This window comes from Protopterus annectens, chromosome 12.part0 (assembly GCF_019279795.1).
Source record: "Protopterus annectens isolate FY-2018-M chromosome 12.part0, PAN1.0, whole genome shotgun sequence".
NCBI lineage: Eukaryota > Metazoa > Chordata > Ceratodontiformes > Protopteridae > Protopterus > Protopterus annectens.
In genome coordinates, this window is record NC_056746.1 from 1,277,482,923 (window position 1) to 1,277,498,497 (window position 15,575).

At 43.2% G+C, this 15,575-nt stretch overlaps 1 protein-coding gene across 6 annotated transcripts in view; it reads left to right on the forward strand.

Moving 5' to 3' along the window:
- Positions 1–15,575, forward strand: part of CCHR12.PART0H20orf96 (chromosome chr12.part0 C20orf96 homolog) — a 599,743-nt gene that overhangs the window by 496,388 nt on the left and 87,780 nt on the right. For all 6 annotated transcript variants that reach the window (XM_044090313.1, XM_044090315.1, XM_044090317.1 and 3 more), the window contains one exon: positions 8,913–8,999. In XM_044090313.1, coding sequence (XP_043946248.1) covers positions 8,913–8,999 — 87 coding nt within the window. The remainder of the gene's footprint in view (positions 1–8,912; positions 9,000–15,575) is intronic.

Consider the following 15,575-nt stretch of genomic DNA (forward strand, 5'->3'; position numbering starts at 1 on the left):
CACATTTTGTGGCCATCTCGTCTTGTCTGTCCATGGATCACCCTCTTTCTTCTATAATCAAACAGTTTATGGAAGGAGTGTTGCAGATGAGATTCACTTGAAATCAAATTCCACCTCCTGGAACCTCAACTTTGGTCTTGAAAAATTGACCATACCTCCTTTGAAACCTGTCTCTCAGGCTGACTTATGGTTCTTTATCAGGAAGATTGCTTAATTCATTGCTCTGATGTCTGCAAAGCAAGTCTCTGAGCTGCAAGCTCTCATGGTGGGCCAGCTCTGTCTTAATTTTTCACAAGGACAGGACTATGTTATGTACTAATCCATTAATGTGAAGTTGTTCTATCTCTCCGTTCATTCTTTACTGATGGGTCCGGAGCCGATGCTCGGCTCCGACTTGGCCAACTGCAAAAGCTCAAGGTCTTCAACCAGCTCGAGGCCAACTCCCTATCCCATGATGCACCCTGATCTTCCCTCAGATCTCATTTGCCGCTGCAACTTGACGGACGTTCACCAGCTCTGGCCATGAATACTTTTCTTCAGTATTATAGCTTTAGTTTTTGGCAAACAAATTTAGTAAATTAGCATTAACTGTAGTTAGAAGCTGCGGTGGTGGTGCTGCGGTAGCGTTGTCGCCTCACAATAAGACCCTGTCCGGTTCGATTCTCAGCTAGAGCGTCTTCTGCGTGGAGACATGCGTGAATGGGCGTACCTTCGTTGAAGGTTGTGCGTCAGGGCTGGCAACTCTGCATGTTAAAATCTATGTGCCAATCATTAGCAGACCGGAGTTCCGCTGTGGTGACCCCTAACCGGGAAAAGCCGAATACACAACAACAAGCATTAATTGTAGTTAGAGTGTGTAGGCTTGTGTTTATAGTTACATTTGGATTAGATAGGCCTTCTATTCTCCCAATCTCTCTTGAATTAGCATAGTTAGTGTATTAAGAGGAATTAGTGGCCACGTTTTTCTTTTAGGCCCTTTAATGCTTCTTTCTATTAGTTTAAAGTGTGTGTTAGCTCTTTCGTAGAGCATATAGATAGATATTATAGCATAATTGGTGTGTTTAATAGTGTTAGCTCATAGGTTTTCATAGGGCACAGATGTTCTTCTCTATCAGAGTGTGTGTTTAGCCCTTTGTTTTTTACAGGGTGTATACTTACATTTTCTTACTATTTAGTAAAGTAGTGGCCGTATTTTTAGGCCATTAGGTTTCTATTTCTTACTAGTGTTAGCATGGTGTGTTAGAGTGCAATTGCAGCCCTTCTTTTTACACAGGGCGTATAAATAATTTCTGTGTTTTGCGATTAGTTTAAGCCCTTTTATTACCAGGCTTGAATAGTTGTTGTGTGAATTGCCTGTGGAATATGTCACACCAGGAGAAAGAGAAAGCCAAGTCTGGCTTTAAGAAGTGCCCTAGATGTGGGCAAAAGATGTCCATAACAGATGGACATATTGAATGTGTTTTTTGCTTGGGTGAGGTTCACCTGCAAGAAAGCTGCTCTATATGCCACTCCTTCAGCTCAGGAGTGTTGCATGAGAAGAAGAGAAAGTTGATGGATAAAAGTCTACTTAAATCATCTTTTCAGGAATCTTTGGATAAGCCAGACAAACACTCGAAGATGGAGCCATCAAAATCTACATCAAAGTCAGCTTCCAGTAAAGCATCGACATCAGTTCCACAGCCTTCAGAACCAACTGTCGTTATGGTTCGGAGCCAGTACCTCCAACCTTAAAGTTTCCTATACTACAATCTATGGCCTCGTCACATTCCTCACAGGCCTCAAGTAGACTGTCTGATCTGGATGTGGACTGTGTGATGAAGCTCCTACAGATACCGGCACTAGCAAAAATTTTATTAGCACCGACCCAGGGGACTTCGGAGCCGATCTTAGTTCCTCCTTCATCTTCTGTTCCTCCTCCGACTTGCATGGATGTTTCAGAGCCGGAGAGCACGGAGCTGATGATCGTGAACCATTTGGGTCCAACACCTTCTATAGTTTTTTTGGCCCCGACTGCCCGGATACCCTTGGCGCCAACACTCACTGGTCAGGTCCAGGGAGGATAGTCGGACCGACTTTCGGTGCCAACTTTACCTCTCGGGGCCTCGGCTCGGGTGAGCTCGGCCCCGACCTCTGGCTCGGAGTCCTCTGTACTGGCGCAGACGATTTCCATCGGATCTTTGGATCTGAGGGATTCTTTTCATTGGGACCGAGAGGCCTTCGAAGCTATGAGGAGGGTTTTGTCCGCTCCAACAACCACTCCATCAGTTTGAGCAGCTCCCTCCCTGAAAGCACCAGTGTCTGCCTCTTCATCATATGCTCCTTTGAAGCATAGAGATCCTGAGCCTCAGGAAGCTCCATTGGGTGAGTCATGTTCTTCCAAGACCTCTTCAGAAGCCCCCACTGAAGAAGTGCCTAGGAAGAGAGACTGCAAGAGGAAGCGTTTGGACTCCCCACAGGAGTCAGTCACTTCAGATACTGTCTTAGATGAGTCAGAAGGGTCCCCACGGTCCCCCTCAGAAGAGATCTCCTTTGTAGATATCTTAGAGATTCTTAAACAGAGGGGTGGCTAGAAATCCCTTAACCCTTCTGATGATAAGTCAGTTCTCCTGAAGGCTTTCGGATCTCAACCCTCCACCTCTTGGGTTGCTGGAATTACTCACTCGAAGGGCGTGAGAGTCCCCAGACACCACGGATTCTGTCCATAGGAGGCCTAACAAGTTTATTACCAGCCCAGGAGTACCGGTCGATGCTATCGTGGTGGCGGCAGTCACCAAGAAGGAATTATCGGAGACGACTTCTTCTGTTCATCCTCCTAATAGGGAATCTAGGATTATGGACAGATACGGGAAGCATATGTTCATTTCAGCGGCCTTTGTCCTTCAATTGCTGAACTACCTCACACATTTTACCAGATTGCAAAGGGATCTCCTGAATGAGCTAGGAGATACCCTACAGGGTTCAGTAGCTGCGGGAGTTTCGGACAAAGTAACTTCCCAGCTCTCCACTCTTTATTCAATAGTGAACTCTTCCATGCATCTGTTGTCTTATGCAGCTGATGATATGAGCAAGGCAGCGGGTACAGGAATCGCTCTCAGGAGACATTCCTGGATGCGCTTATGTTCCTTTGCAGAACCCTTTAAGTCTTCCTTCATTAACACCCCGTTTTACGGTTCATCCCTTTTCGGACCTAAGGTTAAGGAAACGTTTACCAGGAGTCAGAAAGAGAAAAAGGCCTTGTCTGCCATCGGTGTACATTTTTCTACCCCGAACAGACCTTACCCCAAAGGGAGGGGAGTTGGAAAGATATGGTTCCGAACGTCTCGAGGATCTTTCCAAAACACTCGTGGTGAAACCGCCTCTAGAGGCAGAGGAGGAGGTAATAATGGAAGACGCCGTCCACGTGGCAGAGGAGGTCCGCATAGCCAGAGTGACAGAGAGCAGTTCTTTGGCAAGCCCTATTAGCACTCCTGAGAGGAGGCCCGACTGTCCATCTCTGGAGGCAATCGGGGGATGCCTATCTTTGTACCTAGATGGCTGGCTAAAAATAACAAAAGACAGCTGGGTACAAAGCATAATATCCAGAGGATACTCTATTCCCTTTGCCACCCCACTCCCTCTAATAAAGAAAATCCCAGACGTTCCACCCAGTCACAGGGACCTAGCAGCCTTAGAGGTCCAAAGTTTGCTGGACAAAAGAGTCATCCAACCAGTCCCAGCAGACCAAAGAGGATCCGGAACTTACTCGGGGTACTTTTTAGTTCCAAAGAAAACAGGGGATTGGAGACTTATTCTGGACCTAAGCAGACTAAACAAGTCAGTGAAAAAGACGAAGTTCCGGATGATCACGCTTCAGTCAATACTTCCCTTTCTGGGGAAAGTCAATTGGATGTGCTCTATAGATCTTCAGGATGCATACTTCCACATAAAAATGGAGAGACCATCCAGGGATCATCTACGCTTCTGGCTGGGATCCAGCCATTATCAATTTCGCGCTCTGCCCTTTGGTCTCACTACAGCCCCCAGAGTGTTCACCAAATATATGGCAGTAGTCACCGCGCACCTCAGACGATTGGGATTCCAGGTGTTTCCGTATCTAGACGACTGGCTCCTCACTGCCACCATCAAGCATCAACTCATTCATGCGAGGAACACAACCTTACACCTATGCAATCAATTGGGGGTTACAATCAACTCAGAAAAATCGGCCTTATGAACATCGCAATAGACCGTCTTCATAGGAGCAAAACTAAACTCAGTTTCTGCGACATTAAGTCTGCACTCAAAGAATTTCTCTTTTATGGGAACAAGTATCAGACCTGCTTCAGAGAAAAAAAGCCCCAGTCTCAATGGTACTCCAATTGCTAGGATCAATGGCAGCAGCAGTCATTGCCATTCCCCTTGCACGAATGCATATGCAAATTCTACAATGGCTCCTATTCTCTCAATGGTCCTTTCAGGAACTTCCAGTGTCACATCAAATTGTCATAATGAATGTATGCAAGAAGGACCTTCAATGGTGGCCGACGTCTCAACATGTATCTCAGGGACTTCCATTCGTTCTACCCAATCCCATAGCCACGGTGACCATGGATGCTTCCTTGATTGGGTGGGGCTGGCATTTTCAGGGAAGAACAGCCCAAGGCATGTGGAAGAAACACAAGGCTCATCTGCATAGAAATGTCCTGGAGATGAGAGCGGTACTTCTAGCGTTGCAGTCCTTCAAGACTCGCTACCTCTGGGAACAATTTCAATTCAGACAGGAAACATGTCAGTGGTCTGGTACATCAACAGACAAGGAGGAACCAAATCTTACCCTCTGTGTTGAGAGGCCATGAAAGTATGGCAGTGGGCAATCTCCTCCCAGTGCTTTCTGTTGGCAATGCACATCCTGGGGAAATCCAGTGTGATAGCAGACAAGCTGAGCAGGGCAATCTTACTGCCTCACGAGTGGTCCCTAAAGCAACAAGTAGTGGAAAGGATTTTCCGCAGGTGGGACCAGCCTTGCTGCGATCTTTTTGCAACCACAATGAACACGAAATGCAGCAGCTACTTTGCCCTAATTCCCCAGCCAGGGGATGCCCCAAGGGATGCACGGATTCCCAAGGTATTACAGAAAGCAAAACTACTGGGAAGGACCATGATACTAATAGCCCCTTACTGGCCTCTGCAAATTTGGTTTCCCTTCCTCCAGCCTTGTCTTTTGGAAGAACCCTGGATCCAGTTCCGGATCTGTTGACCCATTCATTGGGGGCTGTTCATCCTTCACTTTGTTCCCGCAAACTGACAGCTTGGCTGCTCCAATTCCCACAATAGCCAGGATTTACAACCTCTCAACTGAGGCCCAACATATTATAACATCCTCTCATAAATCATCTGCCAGAAAGTTATATCTTAGCAAATGGAAGAGATTTTATTTATGGGCCGCTCAGAATGATGTTGATCCTTACCTAGCTCTGATCCCATCTATATTGGAATTTCTAACTGAACTTTTCAACGAAGGAGTGGCTGCAGCTACCATCAGAGTTCAATTAGCAGCGATATCAAATTTTCATTTTGGTTTCCAGGGCTGTAATGTCATGTTGCATCAACTTGCTAAAGCCTTTCTTAAAGGTGCCATTCATTTGAGACCACCAATCAGCGCTCCAGTCATGCCATGGAATCTAAATTTTGTTCTGTCCAGAATCATACTACTAACTTTCGAACTAGCCTTGTCCTGTTCTTTGAAATTCCTTTCATGGAAGACTATTTTTTCTACTCGGCGGATTTCTGAGCTGCAAGCCCTAACCATCAAACCTCCTTATCTGATTTTCCATAATGACAGAGTTTCGCTTAATCCATCCTTTTTACCAAAAGTTTGTTCAGAGGCAAATCTTAACCAATCTATTGAGTTGCCATTTTTCTTTCCCAAATACACAAATAGGATGGAACACATGCTGCACAAACTTGATGTTCATAGACAACAACGATTTTATCTAGACAGAACGAAACAATTCAGGTCAACGGATCAACTATTCATTTCTTTTCAGAGTCAAAGAAGGGTGCCTCAGTGACAAAAGTAACCTTGTCAAGGTGGCTATCAGATTGCATTTCCTTCATTTATAATTCACAAAATGTCACCTTGCAACAAAAAGTAAAGGCCCACTCTACTAGAGCTATTTTAACCTTATTAGTCTTTTCTGCGAGGTTACCATTAATTTGTGCAGCAGCTACCTGGTCAACACCTCATACCTTTATCACTCATTACAAAGTAGACAAGGCCTCCAGGGACAGGGCCTCCATTGGTTCCACAGTTCTGAGGAATATACTCCCGTGAGCCACCCGAGAAGATGGTGCTTGGGACGCTACCCATCAGTAAAGAATGAACGGTGAGATAGAACAACTTCACATAAAGAAGTTATGTATTCGCCATAATGTTCCATGTGAGTTGTTCATCTCACCTTAATTCTTACGTCCCACCCTCCAACCCCCATCCAGTCTACTTGAGGTCCGTATAGAGTGCTTTGTCTCTTATCCAACTCTCTGAGTGGCATGTTTATACTATTAAGTAGTCACGCAGCAAACAAGAGCTGAAGGAAGATCAGGATGTTGGCCTTGAGGTGGTTGAAGACCTTGAGCTTTTGAAGTTGCCGAGTCAAAGCTGAGGATTGCCTCCGAACCCATCAGTAAAGAATGAAAGCGAGATGAACAACTCACATGGAACGGTATGGTGAGTACATAACTTCTTTTTCATGCCTAAAGCTGTTTCTGAATTCACCTCGAGTCAAGCCATCAGTCTGCTGGTGTTCTATCTGTAGGTTCATAGGTTTGTAGGAGGTTACTAGGCTAGTGGCCCTAGAGCCTTCACAAGCCTAGCTGTGTTAATCCCAGGTATCCCCATTTGTACTTTTTGGGTAGTTTGCAGAATAAATTTGGGAACAGAACTGGTCTGTGATCAACACCGGCTACCTCTGTCCATAAAGGGACATGGATGCCACCCCAGGGATGAATTTACGTTCTCCTCTCCAATTTTCTAGGTTGCATTTCAATAGGGTCAGTGAGAGCTCTGTTTTACTTGAAGTCCTGTGACTTCAGTTGTTGCTGTTGAATTTGAGTGAAAACCCAAAGAAGACAAAATCCCCAAAATTACCCTTTCTGATCCAAAAAACAAGTGAGAAAATAGTTTACATACCTAGCATGCACACAGGCAGCTCAGGTCTTTCCTTGACAAAACAAGGCCCTTTAGGAATGCTGAACAGCTGTTTGTCCCCTGTGTGGGGACTAAGAAAGGTGAGCCTGTCTCTAAGCAAACTGTTGCATGATGGCTGTCCTCTGCTATTGTTTTCTGTTACTCCCACCATGGTGAATCTCTTTCAGGCAAGGTTAACACTCACTTAACTAGAGCTTTTTCCTCGTCAATGGCATATTGGAAAGGGGTGAACTCTAGTAGCATTCTAGAGGCAGCTACCTGGTCCTGTGTTCATACCTTCACAAAGCACTACAAACTGGTTCCTTTTCAAGGTCCAGAGCAGACTTTGCTAGGACTAATCTCCATGGGCTCCTGGATCCTTATCCTTTCACCTCCCAGGTACACTAAGTTTTGAGGATCTGCCCAAAATGCCACTGAAGCAATGGGAATAATAAATGTAGTACAGCTGTGTAAGTCCTATTTACCTATAAAAGTAGATGTTCAAATTCCTCACTGCCTCAGTGGCAGCAGCCACCTGCCATCCCTCAGAATGTGCATAGAAGAGGTGGGGTTCAACCTCTTTGATTTTGTTGTTGTTCTTACATTTATTGAGTGAAAACCCAGAGAAGAAAGAATCCCAAAAATCACTCTTCTCCTTTAAACTTGTTTTTGCAAGGGGACAAGCTCCCTCATACCCCCAAACTTATATATACCAACTCCGAGATCATCATACCTCAGAGAAAATGGAAAATTCCAAGAAATGGCATCTTGGACTTATTGTATTTCATAGGTTCATAGGTGTGTACTAGGCTAATGGCCCTGGAGCCTTTACAAGCCTAGCCCTTAGGATTACCCTGGCATTGTGCCACCCACCTTAGTTCCCAGTGCCTCTGTCAAATAGAGCCACTAGAGTGACCCCAGGTTGAATTTTCTATTTCCCATCCACTCATCAAGATTTCTCTTGAAGAGGGTCAGTGAGGTGCTCTGTTTGACATGTATGGGAAGTCTGTTCCATAGCATGAGCAGTCTCTGGGTTATGAACCCGTCCCTCCAGCTTGTTCTGTTGATTGTGGTAATGAGGTTGAGGTCTCTGGAGCATGTGGTGCGGAGGGATTGGGATCTCTTTAGATGTAGCATTTCTAACAGAGCTGGGTCAGACATGGCTTTGTAAGTCAAGCAGAGATTGCCTTTATGTAGGCAATACGAATCCATGGTGGCATTCAGAATGGCTTCAGACAGATGGAAAAGAAAGGATAATGAGGAAGTGATAGACAGAGTAATTAGATAGCTACATTTAGTTTTGCCCAGTATTACCCAGGGAGACTGCCCTTTATAGATTGGTTAGTGATTTGGCCATTGAGAAGGACTGAGTTTCTCTTTCATGGGAGAACGAGCTAGAGAGGATCTTGCTTTGAGTGAATTCTGGTAGTAGCTGGGGGTCAGTACCCAAAGTCTACACTCTGAGGAACAGCACATAGCAGGACTCCTGCCAGAGTAGCTTGGGAGGTAGCACACATTGCTACATTCTTTATGGCTCCATTACATACCACACACACTCATCTCAGAAAAAAGAGAAGAAGCAGATTAACAAAAGCTAATGTTGGATGTACTTAAAGGGTGGCCTAAGCATGCTACTTGTCTCCTTCTGTCATTAAGCAAATGTAATGTAATTAAAGGTTAAATATTTTCTCATTTGTATGTGACCAACAGGAATTCTTATCTTCTTGGTAATATATCCTTCTTGCAGGAAATCATGAATTTTTTCCCTCCAGGGCTGAAAGAGATGTCCTTTCAAAATGCAGTAATGAAGAAAGAAATAGAAATTCACCAAAAGGTAAGACTACTTGACCAAAAAGATATTCGGAAAGTACAAATTTTGTATGCCCAAATGGACAAGTAATATTTCATGTGCATTTTTTTACATAAGACGTACATTTAGCATGCAGTATTTCAAATCTACCGTTGCAGTATCACTCATTAATCAATAAATTCCAGTTCTTGCATGAAGTTCGGTCTCCATTTGTTTCCTTGAACAACTGTGAGGAATAGCCCTAGAAGCTGGCTATGTTAGATTTGTCATTCTGCTAAGCACAGGAAAGCCATATTAACTACACTTAATTAACTTAACAAAAATGGTAGAACAGCTTCTAAAATACCATGTTTGTACTTAATGCAGACTGAGCAGACATAATTTAAGTATTAAACCCAGTTATAAAATAACCAAGACTGATTTTAATGCTAAAGTCTTGTCTGATCAGTCTGCATTTTTTTCTCTTTGAAGGCTTTTTTGCTGAGTTAACAGAACCCTAGAATTGCAGATTTGTTGTAGGAATTTATACAGTTACTAAAAAGGATGGTTATGGATCCCTTGGAGAAAAACAGAAAAGCAACTGACAAAAGTGTTTTCTTACTTGCATATAGGACAACATTAGGGGAGACTGTGGAATGAAAACCATTCTTCAGGCTGACCCCCTCTGTCTCCAAACCTAAGGAAATTATAGGCCAATAGGAGATGCATTTATCTTCCTTTGTGAAGACTGGTTTTCTACAACATAATATGGCAGACTTAAGACATACCTGGGGTTTAAGTGGCTGGAATGATGGTATGTTATAGCTTTTAATGTTAGAAGGATGAAACCAAACCTCCCCCGGTAGCGTATGGAAAATTTATGTGGTGAACTTTTCAGACTGGGTTATGTTTTTCATTATACGCAAGAATCGGGTATGAACAAGATTCAGAATTGCTTAGAATACCTGTGCTAGATTATATTCTGAGATCCAAAAAACAGAATGTGACACATGGATAGAACCTGATGTAAAGATACTACTGAGGGGATGGGGTGAAGGAATTAATATTCTTGTTCACACCTTGTTACTACTTGTTTTATACCTTCTGTCACTAATACTGACATTCTGTGGTAGTATTATTCATTAAATTTATTACTTTTTGATGCTTACTTAAAAAAATAGAAAACAGCAACACAAATCTAAAATTACATATTGTAATAAACTTGTACCATAATTGTAAACTGTCAAACTATATAAAAAGCGTAAACATTAAACTGTGAGTACACAATACATGTATCTCCACAATTTGCAAGGAAGCAAAACAATAATTCTGTTCCTATAAATCGAGTGCAATAGTAGAAAGCTGTCCTACATTCGATTTCAATATTAATGCAAAATAGATGAAGGTAATTAAAACACTGGTTTTATTAGATATATGGCAAAAAGTAGAATTGTGAGAAGAGAAATGAAAAGTAATCGGAAAAATAGCTATAAATAATTATTACAAAAGAGTTGATGCACCTAGTACTGAAGGAAACTCTGCAAGAAATAAGCTTTATTAAAGCAGAAGAGAACAAAGAAAGTGGGCAGCAAAAATTCTACGAATGCAAAGGAGAACACGTTTTAATCAGTTTAAATGCTGTCTGATTTACAGATGCAGAATGAGTTAGAGAAAAGGCAGCTGAACTGTGTATTCTGGAAAAGTCCTTCATGCTTGGTTTGAAAAGTTCGAAGGGCAAGTTAGTTTCTAATTTGTGTATGACAGAGAAGACAAATTATCCCAGAAAGTAGCTGTAAGAGGACAATGTTTTTGAAGAAAATGAGACTGAGTGAAGGCTGCATAATGGGGGGATATTGCTTGATTAACAATTTAATTGCTGAACATTTACTAACAGGAAGCATTCAGTGTGTCAGCCTTGTCTGCACCATACTGACTTATTAGGTAAATTCCATTTAACTTAGTGTCTTTAGTGAGGTGCATTGTGGGACTTGTAAGACTCTCGCATTGAAAACATGGCAATTCTGTTGTATCAGTGTTCTAACAGCAACATAAGTGTAATGTATGCTTTTGAAATGGGTCTGTGGTTAATCATCGAATGGACTAACCATCGAAAGGCACATCATCGAAATCCAATCGTCGAATGTCCATCCATCGGATGAGCACTTCATCGAACAATACAGATTTCCATACCGGATTAGTCGAGGCCTGGGTTGGCAACGACTGCCTCCAGTACTGTTAGCCAGCAGGGTGCTGATGGAAATTGGGCTGCTGTTGACTGAAGGAGAAGAAGAAGGCATGCCCAGAGGCAGGAGGAGAGAAGGAAAGTTAGGAGTGTGAAGTGAGGGTAGGATCTTTGAATGTTGCCATTGTGACTGGTAAAGGAAAAAAGCTAGCTGATATGGCGGAGAGAAGGAAGGCTGACATATTGTGCGTGCAGGAGGCCAAATGGAAGGGGAGTAAGACCAGATGTATCGAAGGCGGGTTCAAATTGTTCTACCATGGTGTGGATGGGAGGAGAAATGGGGTAGGGGTTATTCTGAAGGAACAGTATGTCAAGAGTGTTTTGGAGGTGAAAAGAGTGTCAGATCGGGTGCGATGGATGAAAAAGAAAAATTTTGGAGCGAGTTGGATGAAGTGGTGGAGACTGTACCCAAGGGTAAGAGGGTGGTGATTAGACCAGATTTCAATGGGCATGTTAGTGAAAGGAACAGAGGGGATGAGGAGGTTATGAGTAGGTATGGTGTTAAGGAGAGGAATGCAGAAGGGCAGATGGTGGTGGATTTTGTGAAAAGGATGGACATGGCTGTGGTGAATATGTATTTTAAGAAGAAGGAGGAGCATAGGGTGACATACAAGAGTGGAGGAAGATGCACACAGTTGGATTATATCCTATGCAGGAGGGCCAGTGTGAAGGAGATTGGAGACTGCAAAATAGTGACAGGGGAAAGCGTAGTTAGGCAGCACAGGATGGTGGTCTGTAGGATGACATTGGCGATTAAGAAGAGGAGGAGGAGAGTGAGGGCAGTGCCAAGGATCAAATGGTGGAAGTTGAAAAAGGATAACTGTAAGGTGGAGTTCAGGGAAGAGTTAAAACAGGCACTGGGTGGCAGTGAAGAGTTACCAGATAGCTGGGCAGCCACAGCACAGGAGGTAAGGGAGACGGCTAGAAAGGTGTTTGGTGTGACATCTGGACAGTGGAAGGAAGAACAGGAGACCTGGTGGTGGAATGAGGAAGTACAGTATAGTATACAGAGGAAGATGCTGGCAAAGAAGAAGTAGGACTGTCAGAGAGATGAAGAAAGTAGACAGGAGGATAAGGAGATGAGGTATATGGCAGAGAGAGGTGGCGAAGGCTAAGGATAAGGCATATGATGAGTTGTATGAAAGGTTGGACACTAAGGAGGCAAAAAAGGACCTGTACCAATTGGCTAGACAGAGGGACCAAGCTGGGAAAGATGTGCAACAGCTTATTGTGATAAAGGATAATGAGGGAAACATTCTCACAAGCGAGGAGAGTGTGTTGAGCAGATGTTAAGAGTACTTTGAGGGACTGAGGAATGAAGAGAATGAGAGAGAGAAGGTTGGATGTTGTGGGGATAGTGAATCAGGAAGTGCAGATGATTAGCAAGGAGGAATTAAGGACAGCTATGAAAAGGATGAAGAACAGAAAGACTGTTGGTCCAGATGACATATCTGTGGAAGCATGGAGGTGTTTAGGAGAGATGGCATTGGAGTTTTTAACCAGACTGTTTAATGAAATCTTTGAATGTGAGAGGATGCCTGAGGCGTGAAAAAGTAGTGTATTGGTACAGATTTTTAAGAACAAGGGTGATGTGCAGAGCTGTAGTAACTACAGAAGGATAAAAAATGATTAGCTACAGCATGAAGTTATGGGTAAAGAGTAGTGGAAGCTAGGTTAAAAATGGAGATGATGATTAGTGAGCAGCAGTATAGTTTCTTGCCAGGAAAGAGCACTACAGATGCAATGTTTGCTCTGAGGGTGTTGATGGAGAAGTGTAGAGAAGGTCAGAAGGAGTTGTATTGTGCCATTGTAGGCTTAGAGATAGCATATGACAGGGTGCCTAAAAAGGAGTTGTGGTATTGTATGAGGTAGTTGTGAGTGGCAGAAATATGCAAGGTGGTACAGGATATGTACGAGGGCAGTGGGACAGTGGTAAGGTCTGCTGTAGGAGTGACAGATGCATTCAAGATGGAGGTGAGATTACATCAAGGACCAGCTCTGAGCCCTTTCTTATTTGCAATGGTGATGGACAGGTTGACAGATGAGATCAAACAGGAGTCCCAGTGGAGTATGATGTTTGCAGATGACATTGTGATTTGCAGTGAGAGTAGGGAACAGGTTGAGAAGACCCTGGAGAGGTGGAAATATGCTCTAGAGAAGAGAGGAATGAAGGTCAGCCGGACTAAGACAATATGTGTGTGTGAATGAGGGGGAGGACAGAGGATTGGTGAGGATGCAGGGAGTAGACTTGGCAAAGGTGGATGAGTTTAAATACTTGGGATCAGCAGTTCATAGTAATGGTAAGAGTAGAAGAGAGGTGAAGAAGAGAGGGCAGGTAGGGTGGAGTGGGTGGAAAAAGTGTCAGGAGTGATTTGTGACAGACTGGTACCAGTAAGAGTGAAAGGGAAAGTTCACCCTGGAGATCACTCCAGTGGGTTTACTTGATAGAGGCACTGGGAACTAACAACAGGCAGCACAATGCCAGGGCACTTCCATGGGGTAGGCTTGTAAAGGCCCCAGGGCCATTAGCCTAGTACACACCTACGAACCTATGAACAAAATGGCAGTGAGGCCAGCTATGTTATATGGGTTGGAGACATTGGCAATGACCAAAAGACAGGAGTAAGAGCTGGAGGTGACAGAGCTAAAGATGTTAAGATTTGCATTGGGTGTGACAAGAATGGATGGGATTAGAAATTAGTATATTAGATGGTCAGCTCAGGTTGGACAGCTTGGAGACAAAGAGCCAGAGAGGCGAGTTTGCATTGGAGCTGCCAGGTAAGAAGAAAAGAGGAAGGCCTTAGATAAGGTTTATGGATGTGGTAAGAGAGGACATGCAGGTGGTTGGTGTGACACAGCAAGATGCACAGGACAGGAAGAAATGGAAACAGATGATCCGCTGTGGCGAACCCTAATCGGAGCAGCCGAAAGAAAGAAATAAATGTATGAATAAAGAAGATTTACATCATCAGCATTATTTTTACTTTGTAAGTTGTCCAAATTTTTTAATACTTCTGTCTTTATATAGAATTAATGTGTGTGTGTTTGTATGCACATGTGTATACATCTGCATCTCTAAATATATACTGCATATATTAACATTATGTAATCTAAATAAGCAACAGCTTTTTCATGATGGAATTATACATGCTTGCATAATTTGTACAAGGAAATGTAAGTAAACTCACTCAAATATGAGAAACTCTGGTGTAATATTGTGCTCTGTATCATGGAAATTTTAAACAGTCCCATTCCTGTACATATAAAGAAAAAAAGCATTTTAGTTTTATAATTTACTGATAATTTTAAAGGACAAGTAATGTCCATCTTAACTGTTGTGAATGATTAAATGCTGCATTAGATACATAAGAAAATCACAGTTAAGTCTGACAATTAAGGTGCAGCTCACCAAGTAATACTTTTTGCAAAGCAGTACAATTTGGTCAAACATTGTATTAAGCAGTAAGCAGTGTTAGATATGTGTTTTTTGTTTTCATCATGTTTCAGTATTTTGGCTTTCCTTGGGAGACAATAGTCTTCAGAGGGTCAGTGATGGTGGTGCATAACCAACAGCCAGTTTCCTCATTTAAGTGGAGGTTGAGGTATTTCTGCACTGGACTGCTTCATTGTGGAGACCAAGAGCTAGTACTAATAGGCTAGGCAGAGGAATGTTACAGCTCTAGCAGTTCCTTTTCTAGCTGCCGAAGCATTATACAAGGGGCAGGCTTCTATATAGGGGGAAATAGATGCTGAACTCAAAACATAAATACCTATTCCCTGCATGGACTGGTTGACCCTACCACCTCCACATTTCTGACATTTCTGAGGAATGGTTAGAAAAGAAATTGCGGTCTGGCTGCAGAAATAAAAATCTCACAAAAGTACAGATTGATGGGTAAAGAAAGAAAAGGGATCTTCCATAGGTTCATAGATTCATAGATGCTTACTAGGCTAACAACCACAAGGGCCTTTTTAAGCCTAGCCATGCACCCCAAATCTCTGACAAGTTCTGATACCCCTGATAAGTGTAAGCATGGGCCTGGGAGATGAACCATTAGAGACATAGGTGCCAAACCAGGGATGAATTTCCTGTTTCCCAAACAGTTGAATTGGGTTAGGGAGGAACTCTGCTTCACATCGATGGAGAGCATGTTCTATAGATGGGGTAGTCTCTGGGATACATACCTATCTCTCCAGTAGGTTCTATTTATATCACAGACAAGGTTTAAGTCTTTAGAATGGGTAATTCTGGTGCTATTTGTTTTGTGGATATGCAGGAGGTCCATCATAGTGGGGGTCGAACAATCCCCTGTGTGCCAGACATAGATCTCCCCTCAAACGCTTGTAGGAGACAGAATATAGGGATAGGGCCTTGAGGC